This window comes from Vidua macroura, chromosome 7 (genome assembly GCF_024509145.1).
Source record: "Vidua macroura isolate BioBank_ID:100142 chromosome 7, ASM2450914v1, whole genome shotgun sequence".
NCBI lineage: Eukaryota > Metazoa > Chordata > Aves > Passeriformes > Viduidae > Vidua > Vidua macroura.
This window is the reverse complement of record NC_071577.1, coordinates 14,567,432-14,583,744: the sequence shown is the minus strand read 5'-3', so window position 1 is coordinate 14,583,744 and position 16,313 is coordinate 14,567,432. Positions and strand designations below refer to the sequence as shown.

Below are 16,313 nucleotides of genomic sequence, written 5' to 3'. Positions count from 1 at the left end.
CGGAAGGGTCAGTAAAGCACCCGTCCAATGACACATAAGAGTCCGAAACAGGGAGGGAGGAGAACACACTTAACTCACCACAAATCAGCCTTCAGACTTTGTTCAGCTTTTCCTCAGTACAGAGGTACGGATTAGTTTTGATGGATGAAGGAAATCTGCCATGTACAAATCACTCTTGCCATTACAACTAGTTCTAGCATTTGCTTCTGAATTACTGCTGACTTTTTGAAGTAATGCTATTAATGAGTTTCACATTTTGGGGAGAACTTTAGTAAGCATAACACAAGAACATGGAAAGCTATTCATTGTTTAGCATCTTAAATATTTAATTGTAAGGGCTCATCATTAAATGTTTTACAAAAATAAAAAGTAGCTCCATACCATATTCTAGGAAAAGCTGAACTATAAAATATGTCCCTTGATCCTTTTTAATGAACAATGATTTTTAGTAGAGTATAGCATTACCAATTAAGTCTTATTGCTAAACCAGAGACTTTTGTTTTGTAGAGATTCTGACAGATCATTGGATATTTTTGATGAAAAATCTCACCCTCTCACAGTAAGTAATTTTTTGGTCCTCTGAGTGTATATCAGTAACATTTTAATTTATATGGTATAAGTCATAAAAATGTATTAGCACCAGGCCACAATCAAATTGATCTTAAATTGTGTCTTTATATATAATACAAAGTGCAAACAGTGTCTTTTGAGATCAGCTAGATCATGGATAGAGCCCAGTCTAAATGTTACAAACTAGGTTTGATTTTTAGGCTTTGACTATATATAGAAACAATCATGTGCCAAATTCTTTTGTATTGCATGTCTGAAGTTTCTTGCCCATCTCTTTTCTCCCCCTCTTTAATAACTGCTCTATTAGAAGTGTTTTCTATTTCTTTAGGAAGACATGGTTAGTAGGTATGTGCCTAACCTTTCAAATGACAGCAGACAGGAGAATATAATACATGAAGCACCACACAAAGTAGGCAACAGTGAGTTTGGCCTTTAAAAAACAGGAAAGGCAACAGAGTATTCAGGATGTGATTTTAATGTGACTGGTCCTGGTACACCTTTTTAGACACTCTTAAAGATACAAAACCTCATGGTACAAGGAAGCTCAAGAGTGGAGCATATGCTTTTCACATCCAGTTTGAGCACCCCTATCTTAATGCCTGTCCTACAGAGCCACTTACTTTTTCATGTGAAATTAATTTAGGAAAGATACAGCAGCTTTAAAACTTGAATTTGCTCTGGGACTTACCTGAGTGAATGCAGTATGGCCTATTTCATGGATCTCGCTTGTTAATAAAGAGGTTTTAATAAACAAGTTAATATTTTAAGTTTGTTAAAGTTTCAGCCTTAAATATGACCAACTGTGCTAGGAGTTGTACAGTGCAATATAAATAAATACAACTCTTTATTCAATTAAAAAAAAAAACAAAAAGAACTTCAGGACAAGAGCTGCATTCAAGATTTCTTGTATGGATTGTAGCACTTCAGAGCAAAAAGGGCGGACCAAAACTATTTTATGTCGTGGTTGAGACAGTCACAATACAAAGCAACACTCCATTTTCAGATGGCTTCAAATCCTTTTTTATTCTAGCATGTATGCTTTTTATACATTCTTAAAAAGCTCCTAAATTTACCCTTTACTCATTGGTCAGAAGAGACAAACACAGTGCTTATTGGAATAGAGAGTTGCAGGTTTCTCTTATTTATCCTTCTCTCTTTCTTGGTTTCTGTGTCAACGACCTTGGTAGGAAGTTCTTTCAGGGGTAAACATGGATCCTCTTATCAAACTTCTCTCTAGCTCAGAGAAGTTGCTGTAAAACCTCTTCCACAATTTTAAATGCCTGAACCTATTGTTTCACATTCAAAATTATTTATGTAAGATGAACTCCATCAGACAATTTTTTTATTTAACAAGCTGACATCCTTTGATCCTTTTATATAGCCTCCCTCCTGTTTAATGAGAAGAAAATCATTGTGTCCTCTGGAGAACACTTAAAGGTCTCTTCTATCTTACTGCAGCATACAGACAGAGTCAGAGCTGATTGTCACACTCCTGAGGGAAAGGCACACATGGCTTGTTAGTTTCTATAGCAATGGTGTTTTGCCTGGGTACCTACTGTTCCTTCAGAAAGGTTAATTAGCAGGAAGAAATCTCTGAACACCTTGTCTTCTAAAGATGCAGTCACAAGGAGTCCAAACCCAGCTCTGTTGACCCTAGTGGGACCCAGTTACCGGTATCATGGATTTAGTCACAAATACCAGTCTTGGTGCTTCCTTTCTCACTTCCAGTATCTTGGTTTAAGACAATTTAAAAGGAAAACACTCTGGAATAAGTTGCCTCCCTGTATAGGTTCAACTAGTCCCTTTCCACCAATAAGGAATGAACACAAGTAGATATAAGGGAAACAATAACAATCTACTAACAAACAAAACAGCAACAGGCAAAATCTAACAGTAAATAACGGCTAAATACCAAACTGCTGAATCTCACACCCTGTGGGAACAAGGAGAGACTCAAAATGCCAGAAATACCCTTCCCAAGATGAGAAAGCCACTAACTGCAGTCTCTCTGAGACCAGGAAAAAAAACCACCAAAAAGAGAACCCAGAATGGGCAAATCCTGTGCTCAAGGCAAGACCAAGCAGCTGTCAAAGCCAAGGCCACACAGCAGCAGGGCCCAGCTGCCTTCCAGAGCCAAGTTTAAAAGCACCTGGGATAGCACCCAGCCACCCCCAGCTTCCTGCAGCAGGGTCCTAAAGAGACAGTGACAGTTTTTGGGCACAGATAGATGAGGAATACAATACCATTTTGGGTTACCTCAGGACATCCAGTCAGCAAAAATGTACTTCCAGATGTGCTTTTGTACCATGTGTAGCGCAGGAATGAGCAGTGTTCCTGCTCATGCTCTTCCTAATGTTGCATGTTCCCCTTGCAGAGATAACCTCTGTTGGTTAGTGGTGTATTAGAAGGCTCTGTGGGCAGTACTAAGTTAACTTACCTCTGCATTTCACTTGACAATGCTCCCTGGCTATTTTAAACTACAAAACCACAGGAAAACACTGCTTTGTTTACCTTACGGCCACTAGCTTAGTGTCAAGCAGGTATGCTGTTCTCAGCTGCTGTCCTGACCATACTGTAGGTCTAACTTGAACTGTAGACAGAGATCTATTCAGTATCAGTCTTGCAGAACCAGTGTGCAGAGTTGGAGCTCTTGAAGTTTCATCCCTCCAGAAAAAGTGCTAAATATCAGACTATCTCAAACACTTAGTTTAGGATTGCTTTTATAGACTGTTTATTTCTGAGCTTTTCTTCTCCCCTGTGTTTAGAAACAGCTTAGCACTGTGTCAGAGTTAAATCTAGTCATTCATTAGCTTTGTTGTCACTCTGGAATCTCTCAAGAATGGGTCCTATGAAGACAGTGTAAATTACCTCTTAGTTCTACCCGTCACAGAATTATTGCCATGTGTTCTTCAGTGCTTCCTGAGCTGGAAGAGGAATCTTATGAAGTCTGTTAATTTTGCCTTTTGAAGAGCCATTGTTTCCCTGGTGTGTATATACCTGTGATTTTCTTGATGGGAGAAGCATTTTTTTTTTACATCTCTTTCAGTCTGAAGAATGTTCCATGGACAATAGTTAGCACCTAGCAGTGATGATGGTAGTTCATGCTCTTTCCTGTTGGCCCTACAGATAAAACAAGTGTTCAGAAGAGAGATACCAGCTAAAGCTACTGTCTTTTGTTTGGAATGTCTGCAATATTGCAAGGCTGCTTCTTTCAGGGTATAATTCTGTTCTGCCTCTGAGACGGGAAATGGGTGTATACACCTCGGTGAGAAGAAACAACCTGTTCTTTAGACTCAGTGTTAAGTAGACAGCTTTTCAGTAATTCCAAGACCTTTCTTTCAGCGGGAAGAAGTCCCAGACGACTACTACAAGCATGACCCTGACCACAAGCACATCTACCGGTTTGTTCGGACGCTCTTCAGCGCGGCACAGCTGACAGCGGAATGTGCAATAGTGACACTGGTAAGAGTAGTGCTGCAGCTCCAGCCTTTGGAGGCCTCTCCCCTCTCCTCGTTAAGGGATCCGGGCTGAACTGGCATTTAAATAGTTAAAAGAGTATCTCATGCAACCCTGCTAATGATGGCACAGTACAAGTGAGGTCATTACAGATTGCTAAGTAGTCACAGAAGTGATTAAATAAAAGGGCAATTCCCCTTTCTGTATATAAATATGTAATGCTTAGTTACTTGCCCAGCAAAAACCTGTTTGTCTCATAATACATAACTCGCTGAAGGAGCTTGAGAAGAGCAGAACAGTGGGGTGCTGTAAACAGTGGGGTGTGAGTAGATCATACACAAAGACATTTTTTTTTTTTAGCTGTGTGGAGGGGAAGGTGTTAGTTTTGAGTTCATATTAACAACAACTGCCTCAAGGGATAAAGAGTCAATCCTGTAGGAACTCTAGGAGAGGATCTTTCTCATTATTATGTCCTTCAGTCATTGCCATCTTTCTACCAAACTTTTTTTTAAATTAAGCCAAAGAGGCTATAACTTCTTTCCCCAGGTGACATGGAGGTACTTAGAATTTAAGAACAATATTAAGATAATAATCTCATTACAATTAATTGTTTGATTTCAGAAAGCATGATGGATTTAAAAATTTATCAATGATAATGATTTTTAAAATTTTTATATATATATAATTTGTGTGTGTGTGCATATATGTATATGAAAGGAAATTTAAATACCACAACATATATAATTGCTACTTTAGACTGTCTCTCAAACTGCACTTTGTTGCACACTAAACTTCAGTCTTCATTGTGGCTTCTTTCTGAAAAACAGTGTGAAAGGAGAACAGAACTGTCACCAAAAGACAGTATAGCAATTAAGCAAAGGTAGCTTGAAGGACTCTCTTTAATAAGGAAATGAGTAATTAAAAAGGCTGAATATTTACGAGCTATATAAACTCTGAAAGTACTTGGAGGTTTTTGCTTTTTCAAAGACAGGAAAGCAATTTTGACATAACAAGATGACAGCTAACCTTGGGCAAACTATGTGAAGTGTTTACAAAAAATGGAGTTAGTTTTTAAAGTGAATTTTACCACTAGATGGCCCTGTTATTATAGGAACACCTTTAGGCTTTTTGAAGGCTACAAGCCAAGAATGGGAAGAAAGCATGGAGAGAACTCAGTGACAAAGATTAATCCTTCCCTTAGACCTTAATAGGTGGAGCTTCCCTTATCCACTAATTTATCTGAAGCTACATTAGAAACTCGGATTTAGATGGGGGAATAGAAAATTAAAAACAATTTATATTCAAATTTGAATTTTCTTAGTACATGGATCATTATAGGATTGTGAATAGTAGAGAACTTTCAAGGAAGAGAGAGATTCAACATCCTAGAGCTGGTTTGAGATCTCATGGGAGGAAAAGACCAAGGCACATCTTTGGACTTGGGCATGTCTCACTGCCTAAGCAGTTGGTGATGGAGATGAAGGGATTGAAGTCTGTTCTACAGGGTAAGACAGAAATAGCACTAAAGGCCTTTCATTGTGGAAAGACAGTGATTAACACATCTTTGTCCCATCACTAGAGACCAAATGCAGGTTTTAGCACTTCCTGTTAAGCTACAAGTGCTGAACCTTAACCAGGATGAAAGGCTAATGTGATGTTGAGTGATCTGCTATCCAGACAGGCCCTAATGAGAACCTGCCAGTGATGTGTGACTGGGTGACAGAGCTGTAGCAGTGTCTCCCTGAAGGAGCAGTGCTCACCTCACTAGCTATTGTGTACCCTGGTGGTCCAGATTTTGGGGGAAAATAAAAAAATGGAACCTGTAACTCCTGAAAATTTGGATTCTTAAGTGTAAGTAGTAATCACTGATACTTATGTTGACACACTTAATAGTAATAAATAGTCCTGTTGGACTGGCATGTTTGCTGCTCAGCTCTGCTCCAGGTCTTAATTACACACATACAATTGTGGGGTTTTGTTGTTTGGGTTTTTTTTTTTCTTTCTTCTTTGTATAGGTTTATTTGGAAAGGCTTTTAACCTATGCAGAGATTGACATATGCCCCAGTAACTGGAAGAGGATAGTCCTAGGAGCTATTCTGCTGGCTTCTAAAGTCTGGGACGATCAAGCTGTGTGGAATGTGGATTATTGCCAAATACTGAAGGACATTACTGTTGAAGACATGTAAGTTGCAAGGTTTGGGTAGTCTACAATGGTGGGGGTTTTGGGTTTTTTTTGTGTGGGTTTTTTTTTTTTGTTTGCTTATGGATTTTTAAATAGCACGTGATCAAGCTGAAAAAAAATCTGTTTCTGTTGCTATTATATATATATATATATATATATATAAAAGGTGTATATTTAGTGTCTGGCCTCATTCTCTTTTTTTACCTCAAGAAACTTTGGATAATTACCCTACTTTGAGATAAATATCTATTAATAATTTTAATGACTTGCATGAGTGACTTCGAAGTTAGTTTTCTTTACCTTCTTTATCTCAGTGATGAGCCATGGAACTAAACTGCCCAATTTATAGTCTTATCAAGAGGCTTTTTTAGAAGGGAAAAAAAGAGTGAACTAAATTTGTCCCCTGCCTTTTCTGTTTTGCAATTTGAAGAATTGCAAGGTAAACCATAACTTGGGACTTGCATGTGTGCTTGTGTATCCAGTTAAGGCCTAAACATCTCAAGGTCTGAACTCTGGTGCTGCTGCTGGTGGGTTGTTTGTGTTGTTTGTGTGGGTAGTTATGGTTGCCTGTGTTACACACAGCCACTGCTACAGCTTATCCTCTCTGGGTAGGTTCTTAGATGTGCTTACAGTGCTGAAAATGGAGTCCTCAGTCTTATTACTTCTTGTAAGAGAAGGCTGTTCCTTAGATGTATTTTTATCTTAGATGTCCATTTCAGTTTTTCAGAAATTTTGAATCTGCTATATTTTCTTGCTGCACTCAGCTTTAAGCCAAATTCTGCAGTATGGGAAGATATTAATCCTCATGGCTCCAGGCTCATACTTTGGGCTGGAGGTGTGTTTACATGGACTGTAGTTGGCCCATTAGGTTTTCTGTTAAATTCCTTCTCACAAAGTTCTATCTCAGAGCTTTGGAACATCAACGGTTTTGTTTTAATTCTATTTGCTAGCTTGTTCTCCTGTTTCTCTTATTATCACAGGTAGAAATGATACAAGTCCAGCTTAAAACACCAGGCTTTCTGGCCTTGCTTTCATGACATGCTTTGTGTGTGTTTGAGTTTAATCACAGTGCTGTGCCCTGAGCATGTGTCCAGGCCTGTGCAGTGACAGCCAGTTATAGCACAGGAGCAGACTGAGCTGGCAGAGCTCTGCACACAGCTGGGAGGCTGCCTGTGTCATGGGGCAGTGTTCTTGCCCCAAGCTCTCTTCCCTGGATTCAGCCCAAACTAATGTTTCAAATACAGTAAGTAATTATTCATTTGGGACTTTTTTGGAGGACAAATATCTAGTTTTCTTCCTTTTAAGTGGGGGAGTGTATTTCTAAAAATGAGGGAGTTTTCTGCACCAAAACAATTTTTATTATTCAAATTATTTCACATCTCAAACAGCAACCACTGTTACTTGTTTTATACATACCCCTTACTTGGGAGTTCTTTGTCTCAAAATACAGGACATTGCCAGCCCTACTTTCAGGAAAGCATAATTAGTGATTTTATAGAATGTACATCTCCACTTTGCCTGGCCCCAAGTACTCATCTATCTGAGGAACATACTTTAAGCATTGATGCAAATACCTCTGAGATGGCTGAAGTGGGGTCAGCAAAGCCAGAAGTGCTGGAGTGTACATCTTGCCCTTTTTGATGTCTCTTCTTCTAGCCCTATTTGGGGCAAATCAAATTGACAGCACAGAAAATATCTGAACAAGTAGGATATTCATGCTCTATTGCCAGTGCTGGGTCTCTTGAAATTGTCAGTACTTGCATTTTCTAAACAGTGATGGTGCTAAGGAAAATATATGGAATTTAGGTGCTTTCTTCCCCCTCCAATTTGAGGATGGGATTTTTGTAATACCATCTCATTTGAGATTATTTAGACCTTTGAATTTAGGTATGGGCAGACATTGTACTACCCCCTTCCTGACAGTGGCACAGGGTGTTCATCTCAGGCTCTGCAGCTGGACAGACTTCACCACTCCTTGGCTGGATAACATCACCATTATAGGCATCTTGGAAAAGTGTTTCAAATACTTGGCAAAGTTGTTTTAAGTTTACAAGCCTACTTTAAATTCATGGTTGGTACATAGTTATTGTCAGTTTTAGTAGTTGCAGTATTTTTTAAACCAGTCATTTGATAATGAGTATTCCAAATACAAGAGTTAGTGAGAGAAAATAATTGGCAAAGGATTTCAGTCACAGTTGCATTCTAATGTTGGAGATGGCTGGTGATGCTGCCAAAAAATCCACCCAAAATCCCAGCAGCTCTGCAGCAGAAGACTGCTTGGCAGGATTCTACCAGGTGTCGCTCCCTGGGTGGGCCATTCCTGTGCAGGAACAGCCTGTCTACAGGAACTGGTGGCAAGTTTTGTTTGTGAGCTCCTCTGAACTCTCCTCGTGGCTCTCTCTATCTAGAATGATCTCACTAACCTGTGAGATGCTCTTGTTGAACCACTGCAAGCCAAGCACAGGGGCTGCACCACTCTGGAACTGGCAGAAGGTTATCTGTCTGATTTACTTCACCCAGTTTGCAAATCTGTGTGTGTGTGTGCTTATAAGCCAGGCACCCCTTGTGAAGGCAGCACAGGTGCACCTCCTCCCCACCAAACTGTCCCCCCAGTGCTCGGAGTTGTGCTGGCAGTACCCCCAACAGCTTTGTTGGGGCAGGAGCTGGGGCTCTCAGCTTCTGCAGGGATACGAGATCCAGGCCTGGCAACTGCCACATGTGGTCATTTGCCTTTGCCTTATCCTACTCAACATAGCTGAAGTGTTTATCTTAATTTTTCTATCACAAGCCCTTTTCTATTTTCCCAAGGCAAAGGTGAGGGTTTTTAATAAAAGACGTTTTTCTTTTGGGTTTCAGGAGATAGTTTTTTGTTTTGTTTAACTTATTTCTAATGGGGGAAAAAAATCAAAGGAAATTCAGCTGACATTTGGAAGTCATCCTTTGTCAGAACTTGCTAGCTTTGATGAGACTGAATCCATAATTGCTGAAAAATTAACAGTACAGCTGCTAATCTCGCCATGATTGTTTGTAAGGGGACACATGCTGTTTGTTCTTTAGGCTACATATATTTGTAAATAAGGCACAGAAAAAACATGGGCATTATCCTTTCCCAGGTTTTAAACCACTGTTAATAGACCTGTTAATCCAATGAAGAATTGTATTTATACAGAATTAAAATGTATTAGCCTAGTGAGTACAAAAGGGGCAGTGAAGAGCATTTACTCACAGGGTAAATCAAGCTCTGATCAGCTGATCATCAAAACATTATCTGATTTACATTTCTATAGGCTTATGACCATATGAACAGGAAATTAATTTTGGCACTAGGTTCAATGATACTTGAGTCTGCTATGCTAGAAAGAAACACAAAGCTGCTATTCATATTGAGACCCACCACCCAATACAGGACAACACAGATGATTCCTTGATTTCTTTGCCCCCGCACTGATAGGTAAAGCATCCATTTTAAAAGCTCCCAAAAAAGCAGTAACAACCTTGACACTGACTTGGTGCAACTCATCTTGTGGTGTATTCACAGTTGGCCTATACAGCTGCTAAATTTTGTCGGGACAGATTTGCTACCTGTAAGGGCTGTTGTTGAGTTGTTAAACTGAATTGCTGGGCTTGTGTACCACCAGTTTCTTTTTAGGTTAATTTGTAAAATACTGTTTTTCCTCTGTAGAACATCTCTGCTTTAGCTGACTACATTACAGTAGCTGAAGCAATTTTTTTTCATGTCATGGCACTCGCCACACTTTCTTCCAAGTATTTTGCCCAGTGAAAACAGACTATGAGAGTAAAAACTGGACAGTGCCCTTTGACATAGTACTTTGTTATCCTGCCTAATGCTATTGAGGAGAAAATTCCTTCTCCCACCTAATGCTGCTTATTTATTTTTTTATTTATTTATTGAAGATGAATCCATGTTGCTTCAAGAGGCTTTTTTCTGTGAGATAATAGCAGCAGCTCTTCATAGATCCATTTGTTGCCGTGGTGATCTGCCTACTCCTTTTGTTAGTCCGCCTCTGCTTCAATAAACCCCCTTCCTGTTATCAGCCTGCTGAAAATGTCTGCAAGTTCTTCAGAGCTAATAAACAGCATACATCATTCCTTTCATCTGATCACTATAGTGTGGGGCCGTATGAGAGTGAGAATGGCGCATGAATTGTACAGCTGCACTAATGGAACTCCGAAGAATGAACCTCCCCGCTCAGCCCAGCGAGTGCACGACAGGGCACTGCCTTCCGAGCCAAGCCGGAGGTGCCAGGACTCAAAAGCTGCACCTTGTTTTGAGCACCAGGGAATGACCTGTCTCTCGAAACTAATAATGCAGAGCTCTCAGTGACCTGTTTCAAAGTTGCTGGGTTTAAAACAAGCTTGAGGTCTCTTCAGTGTTTTCAGCCAGCTAAAACAATCTTTTTTTCCTTTGTCTCTTGTCCCTTACGCCTCCTAGGAACGAGATGGAAAGACACTTCTTGGAGCTGCTGCAGTTTAATATCAATGTTCCTGCCAGTGTTTACGCCAAATACTACTTTGATCTTCGCTCCCTAGCAGATGACAATAACCTGAGCTTTCTGCTGGAGCCTCTCAGTAAAGAGAGAGCACAGAAGCTGGAGGTAAATGGTCTGAGAGTGGCTGAGCAGGGGACTCCTCTGTCTTGTATGAGTAGTAAGAGCATCTGTTGCTAATCATGTTAAGTGGCAGTTAGAAAAACTAAAAAGCTTTCAGATTAGTGTATTACAGGGTAATTTAACCCCTTTATAAATACAGTTAGCACTTCTAAAACCATGCATAGGCTAAGATAGAACTCTGAGGAAAGGAAAGGTTTTGGAAGAGATTACAAAAGTCTAGCAGATAGCAAAATAAAATTGATGTTATTTTGGGAACTGTAGTTCAGCTAGGCTACTTAAGATTGAAAGGATTAGTGTCATATGTAATGGATTGTCTGTCCTTCCCTGGTCACAGTCTGTATGCCAAGCACCTAGAGACAGTCACATTCAGACCCTTCTAAATACTACCAGATGAAGGTTTCCCACTGTATCCCACTGCACAGCTGCTTTCAGATTTAGAGGGAGCACTCTTACTGCTCTCATGGTTTAATAAACAATTAAACCATGCCCCCATGTCTGGGGGCAGCTGCAGAAATAAATTGTGGCTTCCCACCTTTCCAGAGCAATGTTGCTTTAAGATAAACTTTTGGACTAGCCCCTTCTTGGGAATCCTTCAGAATGCCCAGAGGAGTGTAAATGCAGATTACTGTCCCTTTCTGCTCCGTGGAAAGGCTGCCCTTGTGGGGAGGCCCCGCAGCCTTCTTGGCACGAAGGCTCATTTTAAAAAGCTTTAACTTCTGCAGAGTCAGTTGCTGGAGATATGTAAGACATTTTGAAAATGTACAAATTACCTGGGTTCCCAGGGAAATTTCTTGTTGGATCAATGCAACCTTTCATCTGTCCAGGTTTAATTGATGACTCTGCATGTTGTTTTGTTGACCTTTCAACAAAAGCATTACCACAGGCCCTGTACACACTGATACCACAGTCCCTTTCAGAGAGGGGTGTGCTGCGGATTCTTGGCTTATATTGTTCCATTGTCCACCCCCAATATTCTGCCAAGGGCTAGGGATTTTATTTTGTCCCATAAGTGCCTGAACTTCAGGAGTAAGTGGGATCCCTCCTGGTCCTTTGGAATGATAAGTATGATATGCCTATGAATTCCTCTATTTAAAGTTAAGCAGTGCAGCTCTTCTGCTTTGTCTCACCCTTGTTACTTGCACTTTAAGCTAACACTGTCACTAATTGTAAATGTGGTTGTAGGACAGTTCATAGTCCACAGGAAATTGTTTACTGAACTGCTCAGTGCCAGGGCATAAGTGGATGATTTACAGATTGTGAGCCTGTTTTGTTTCTTCTTTCTTAGTATTTGGGGGCTTGGTATTTAAAACCAGAGTAATTTCCAGACCGGTATGTAATTTGCTATCATGCACTTACTAATGCATTTATATTGAACATTTTGGAGGCTAATTCTAAAATGTAATAAATATTTAGACTATTTGCTAAAATTTTTAATTCTACCTTTCGGTTACAAGCACATAAGCAGCTGATAGGAGCCTGTATAAAGCAGTGAACTAGTGAATTCCAGAAACTGAAAACTGATTTACACCATATGGGCAACTGGGGCTAAATATGTCAACACAGGTTGCTGTGTGATTGATGTGCTAGCATTAAAGCAGGATGGAGAGTCTGTCTGGTCTTGCACCAGGAGCTCATGCCGCCAGTGTCTCAAAGAATGCCACTCTTGAGCCAAATGCATGCCTCCAGAAGGTCGGCAGAAATAAATGTAAATAATTATTTTAAAATACACTTAGAACTTTATTCATGCTCAGAGTGCTTTTCACCTTTTGAACTTGCAGAACACTGGGCTGTGCTGAATGGGTGCTGCCTTAAAGGGAAGGTGTAGGCTTGTAGCTGATCACAGGACTCTGAAAGTTCATCTGGTGATAGGTGGTAAATTATTAATAGAAGTAAATGTTCAGGGCTGAAATTCAGTTTGACTTTTTTATTACATGTATCCTTATTAATTTGCATTGATAATGCCTGAAGGCTCCAATCAGAAATAGGCCTTGCAGGGAGGAGAGACAGTATTTTTTTTGACAATTGTGTTATTAGGATTTAAATAATTCAGCTTGTTACTAGAATAGCTAAATAAGCAGGGCAGAGACAAGCCAATAAATGGATGGAAAAGCAGTTCAACACTAGATTGTCTACATGTGCTAATATTTAATTGCTATAATAAAGTACCATGGCTGCCCTCCCATCTCAGATCACAGGGGTGATCCTGTTAAGAAAGAATAAAGAATATGTTGGGAGTGAGGATGTAGAGAAGGTAAAGGCAAAACAGACACCCTAGTAGAAATTCATTTCCTTGGCTTGCTCATCCTGAGTGGCCAAGGGTAAGATGCCCAAGGGAGCACAGAAACCTTTTCAGTTTGAACCTTTTCTCTCAGAGAAATGCCTGTGTGCATTACTGCACTGTTAAAATAACATTTTTGTGCTGCTGCATGCACCAGACCCAGCTACTAGGGGTGATTTCCAACATAACTTCCACAAACTTAAGTCTGAAATGGAACCAAGTTTTTCATTAGATAGTGAGACTGGTAAAATAAAGAAGATACTTGTATGTGGAAACCACTCACCTTCTTCAGGTCTGCCTTTCTGATGGCTGGGGTTCATGTTTATCTGGGGACAGACCCCATTACTATTTTCCCTGCAGAGTAGTCCTTATTTATTGTCATTCTGGATAAAAGCCAGAAGTGTCACTGCTGCAGAGCACCTGTGATGTTAGTATTGCACTTGTAAAACCTCCCTTGGAACATTCAAACTTTCCTAATGTGGACTTTTCATTTTGTGTCTGTCTGTGGTGTCCAGGCAATCTCCCGGCTGTGTGAAGACAAATACAAAGACTTGTCAAAAGCTGCTATGAGACGATCTTTCAGTGCTGATAACTTAGTAGGTATCCGCCGTTCTAATGCCATCCTCTCCTGAGGAGAGAGCAGGGTGCAGCACCAGGAACCAGCATCCACAGGAACCGGAGGAATCCACCACTCCACGCACGCAAGCCAGCGGTGATGGTGTCTTCCAGCAAGGGGAAGTGAGAGAGTCAATCAGCCAAGGGAGCCCAGAGGTTGAGGAACATACTTGGTGCAAAAGACAAGACCTTTGTCAAATCAACTCTCTCCTCCTTTTAATGTATCCAGAGGTGCAAAAACAAACTTCTCTCCTTGTCTCCCCCACAGATGTTTGCTTACTATGTAGGCCTATAGCTGTGAACTCTTGAGGTTTTTAATAATAAGTAGTTTTAAATTTTAGAATTTAAACACTAACCACATGACTATAGTTACAATGTTCTTCCCTCCTCTCCCCTGTCATCCAGAGTCTTCACTGCATTTGTATTTCAGGTCAATGCAGTGTTAACAAAAACAACACATGGGACTCCTAAAGTATAAAGCCACTCTGGAGCTGAAAACAATAGCATAGACACGTACGTGTTGATGGCTTTTCCCTGGTTTGGCTACTAAAAGCTGCTATTATTGGTGATGTGTTCATACCAAGAAGCTGCCCAGCAGGAAGGAATTCCATCTCTGCACCCACAACTTCACTCCAGTAAAGATTGTCAAAAGACTTTGAATGTTTTGACTGGGGGCAGAGATATGGTTTTATGTATTGTTAAAATGTATAGGGTCCATGCTGCATTTCTTGTGAATTATGGTGCTTCTCTCATTTTCTAATACTTATAGTGCTCTGGAAGAGATGTAATCTGTGTATTTTTCTGAGGCATTGAATGAAAAAGTTGGTCTGGAAACACCATCACCATCCCAAACAGTGTAGCAATCCAGTGGTGAATGGCGTGTGTGCAGCACTGCTTCTCTGAGTTCTACTGCAGATCTCTTGTGCTATATACAGTGAGTTCCTAAAGCTGATATTGTGCATCCATCTGGCTCTCCTTGGGTTTCAGATTCCTGGGAGGAAGTTACATTCATAATGAGACAATAATGAGTTTGAGAATCCTGGACTACCTATCAAGGTAGATGGAAAAATATTGTGTTCAACTGAGAATTATCAAAAAGCTTTCTATAAACCTTTTTTTTTTTCTCCCAAAGTGAATTTTATCTTGTGCAACTGCTCTAGAGGCTTGAGGTTTGCTCTTTCTGAGACTTTAGAACAGAGCTTACTTTCAAGCTCTGAAACTGAACTCTAAACAGGATAAGTATTATTATAGACTCTTCCTGTTACAAGTCTTTGTAGTATCTTCCCTTCTTGGATCCAGATAGGTTCTGGGCAGTGTCCTAGGAGCAGATCTCCCTCCGAATGAGACGGGTTTTGTGCACTTCCTCTTACAGGCAAGGCCCAGAAACTTACAGTGAACAACAAGTCCATCTGCCTTTGGGAGTGGGGCTGTGTGAGTGCCATCATCAGTGTGGCTGCACTCAGCTGTTCAAATGCTGCATACAGCCTTTTGCAGTATGCAAATGTGCCAGCCCCTGGCTCCCAAACCCAAGGGACTTGGCACTTCAGGTATTGATCACAATTCAATACTGAAAATAACACTACATCTTCAGGTGGTTTTCCTTTCTCATGTTTGTATTAAAAGAAAAGCTAATAAACTCTATTTTAATTAAAGATAAAGGTGAAGGGTGTGTTCTGTACAGCTGTTAGATTCCACTGCCCTTCAAAAAAAGGGAAAAGGAGAAAAAAAAAAAAGAAACCCCAGGGCTGTGTGTTAAGGCCTCTCCATTCCCTGTCACCATTCAGCCTATCCCCTTCATTTAGTGCCCATGGGCTGGCAATGTCTGGGAGCAGGCAGCAGACTCCTGGGCAGGGTGCATCCCTGCATGGCTGCCCAGATCTTCCCACATGGTCTTTGGATTTAGAACTTGACTTGGGCTGCTCAAATAAACCACTCACTGACAGTTTCCTTGCACTTCAATGGGCTTTAAGTAGGGCTATTCTCTCTGGAGGCAATTTGATGGTTTTTAAGTCCTCCCTTGAGGAGCACTAAATTGGAAGCTACAAGTGACCAGCTCCTGGATTGACTTGTGACCTAATTGCTAACGAGCTTTGCTTCCATCAGCAGGGCCAGTGCCTTCAGCTGTGTGGGATCAGTCTGGTGCACTCTGCTGTGGGGCTGCTCCAGAAGCAGCCACTCACTGTGAGCTGCTCAGCAGAGACTGGGGCCACTTGTTTCCCTTTTTTGCCAGATGAGATGGTGACTCTTCCTGCTGATCTGGGTGGCAGGTGAATGATGTCTCAAGCTGATGGCTGCTTCTGCAATACATCCTACAGGAGACAGCTGCTATGAACCTAATTTTTGAATATTGCCTGGCTTTAGTTTTACTGTAGCCCAAAGCACATTATCAATGGGATTTTGACCTGCTCAGCAGATACTAAGCAGGCCTGAACACCAAGTGAGCTTCTTAAGAGGAAAAAATAGCAATTCTGTTTACCATGGTACCCCTAAAAGAGTTAGATTCTGGAAAACACAGCTAGTGTATTTCTTAGCTAAACAATAAAAAGTAAACCATACAGCTCCCTTTTGAAGTGCTGGGCAG

General features: G+C 40.6%; 1 protein-coding gene across 5 annotated transcripts in view; it reads left to right on the top strand.

Moving 5' to 3' along the window:
- CCNYL1 (cyclin Y like 1) overlaps positions 1-15,390 on the top strand; it is a 43,976-nt gene extending 28,586 nt beyond the window's left edge. For all 5 annotated transcript variants that reach the window (XM_053981890.1, XM_053981889.1, XM_053981888.1 and 2 more), the window contains 5 exons: positions 508-559; positions 3,913-4,032; positions 6,042-6,208; positions 10,662-10,824; positions 13,633-15,390. In XM_053981890.1, coding sequence (XP_053837865.1) covers positions 508-559; positions 3,913-4,032; positions 6,042-6,208; positions 10,662-10,824; positions 13,633-13,749 — 619 coding nt within the window. In that variant the 3' untranslated portion in view covers positions 13,750-15,390. The remainder of the gene's footprint in view (positions 1-507; positions 560-3,912; positions 4,033-6,041; positions 6,209-10,661; positions 10,825-13,632) is intronic.
- The last annotated feature ends 923 nt before the right edge of the window (positions 15,391-16,313 follow it).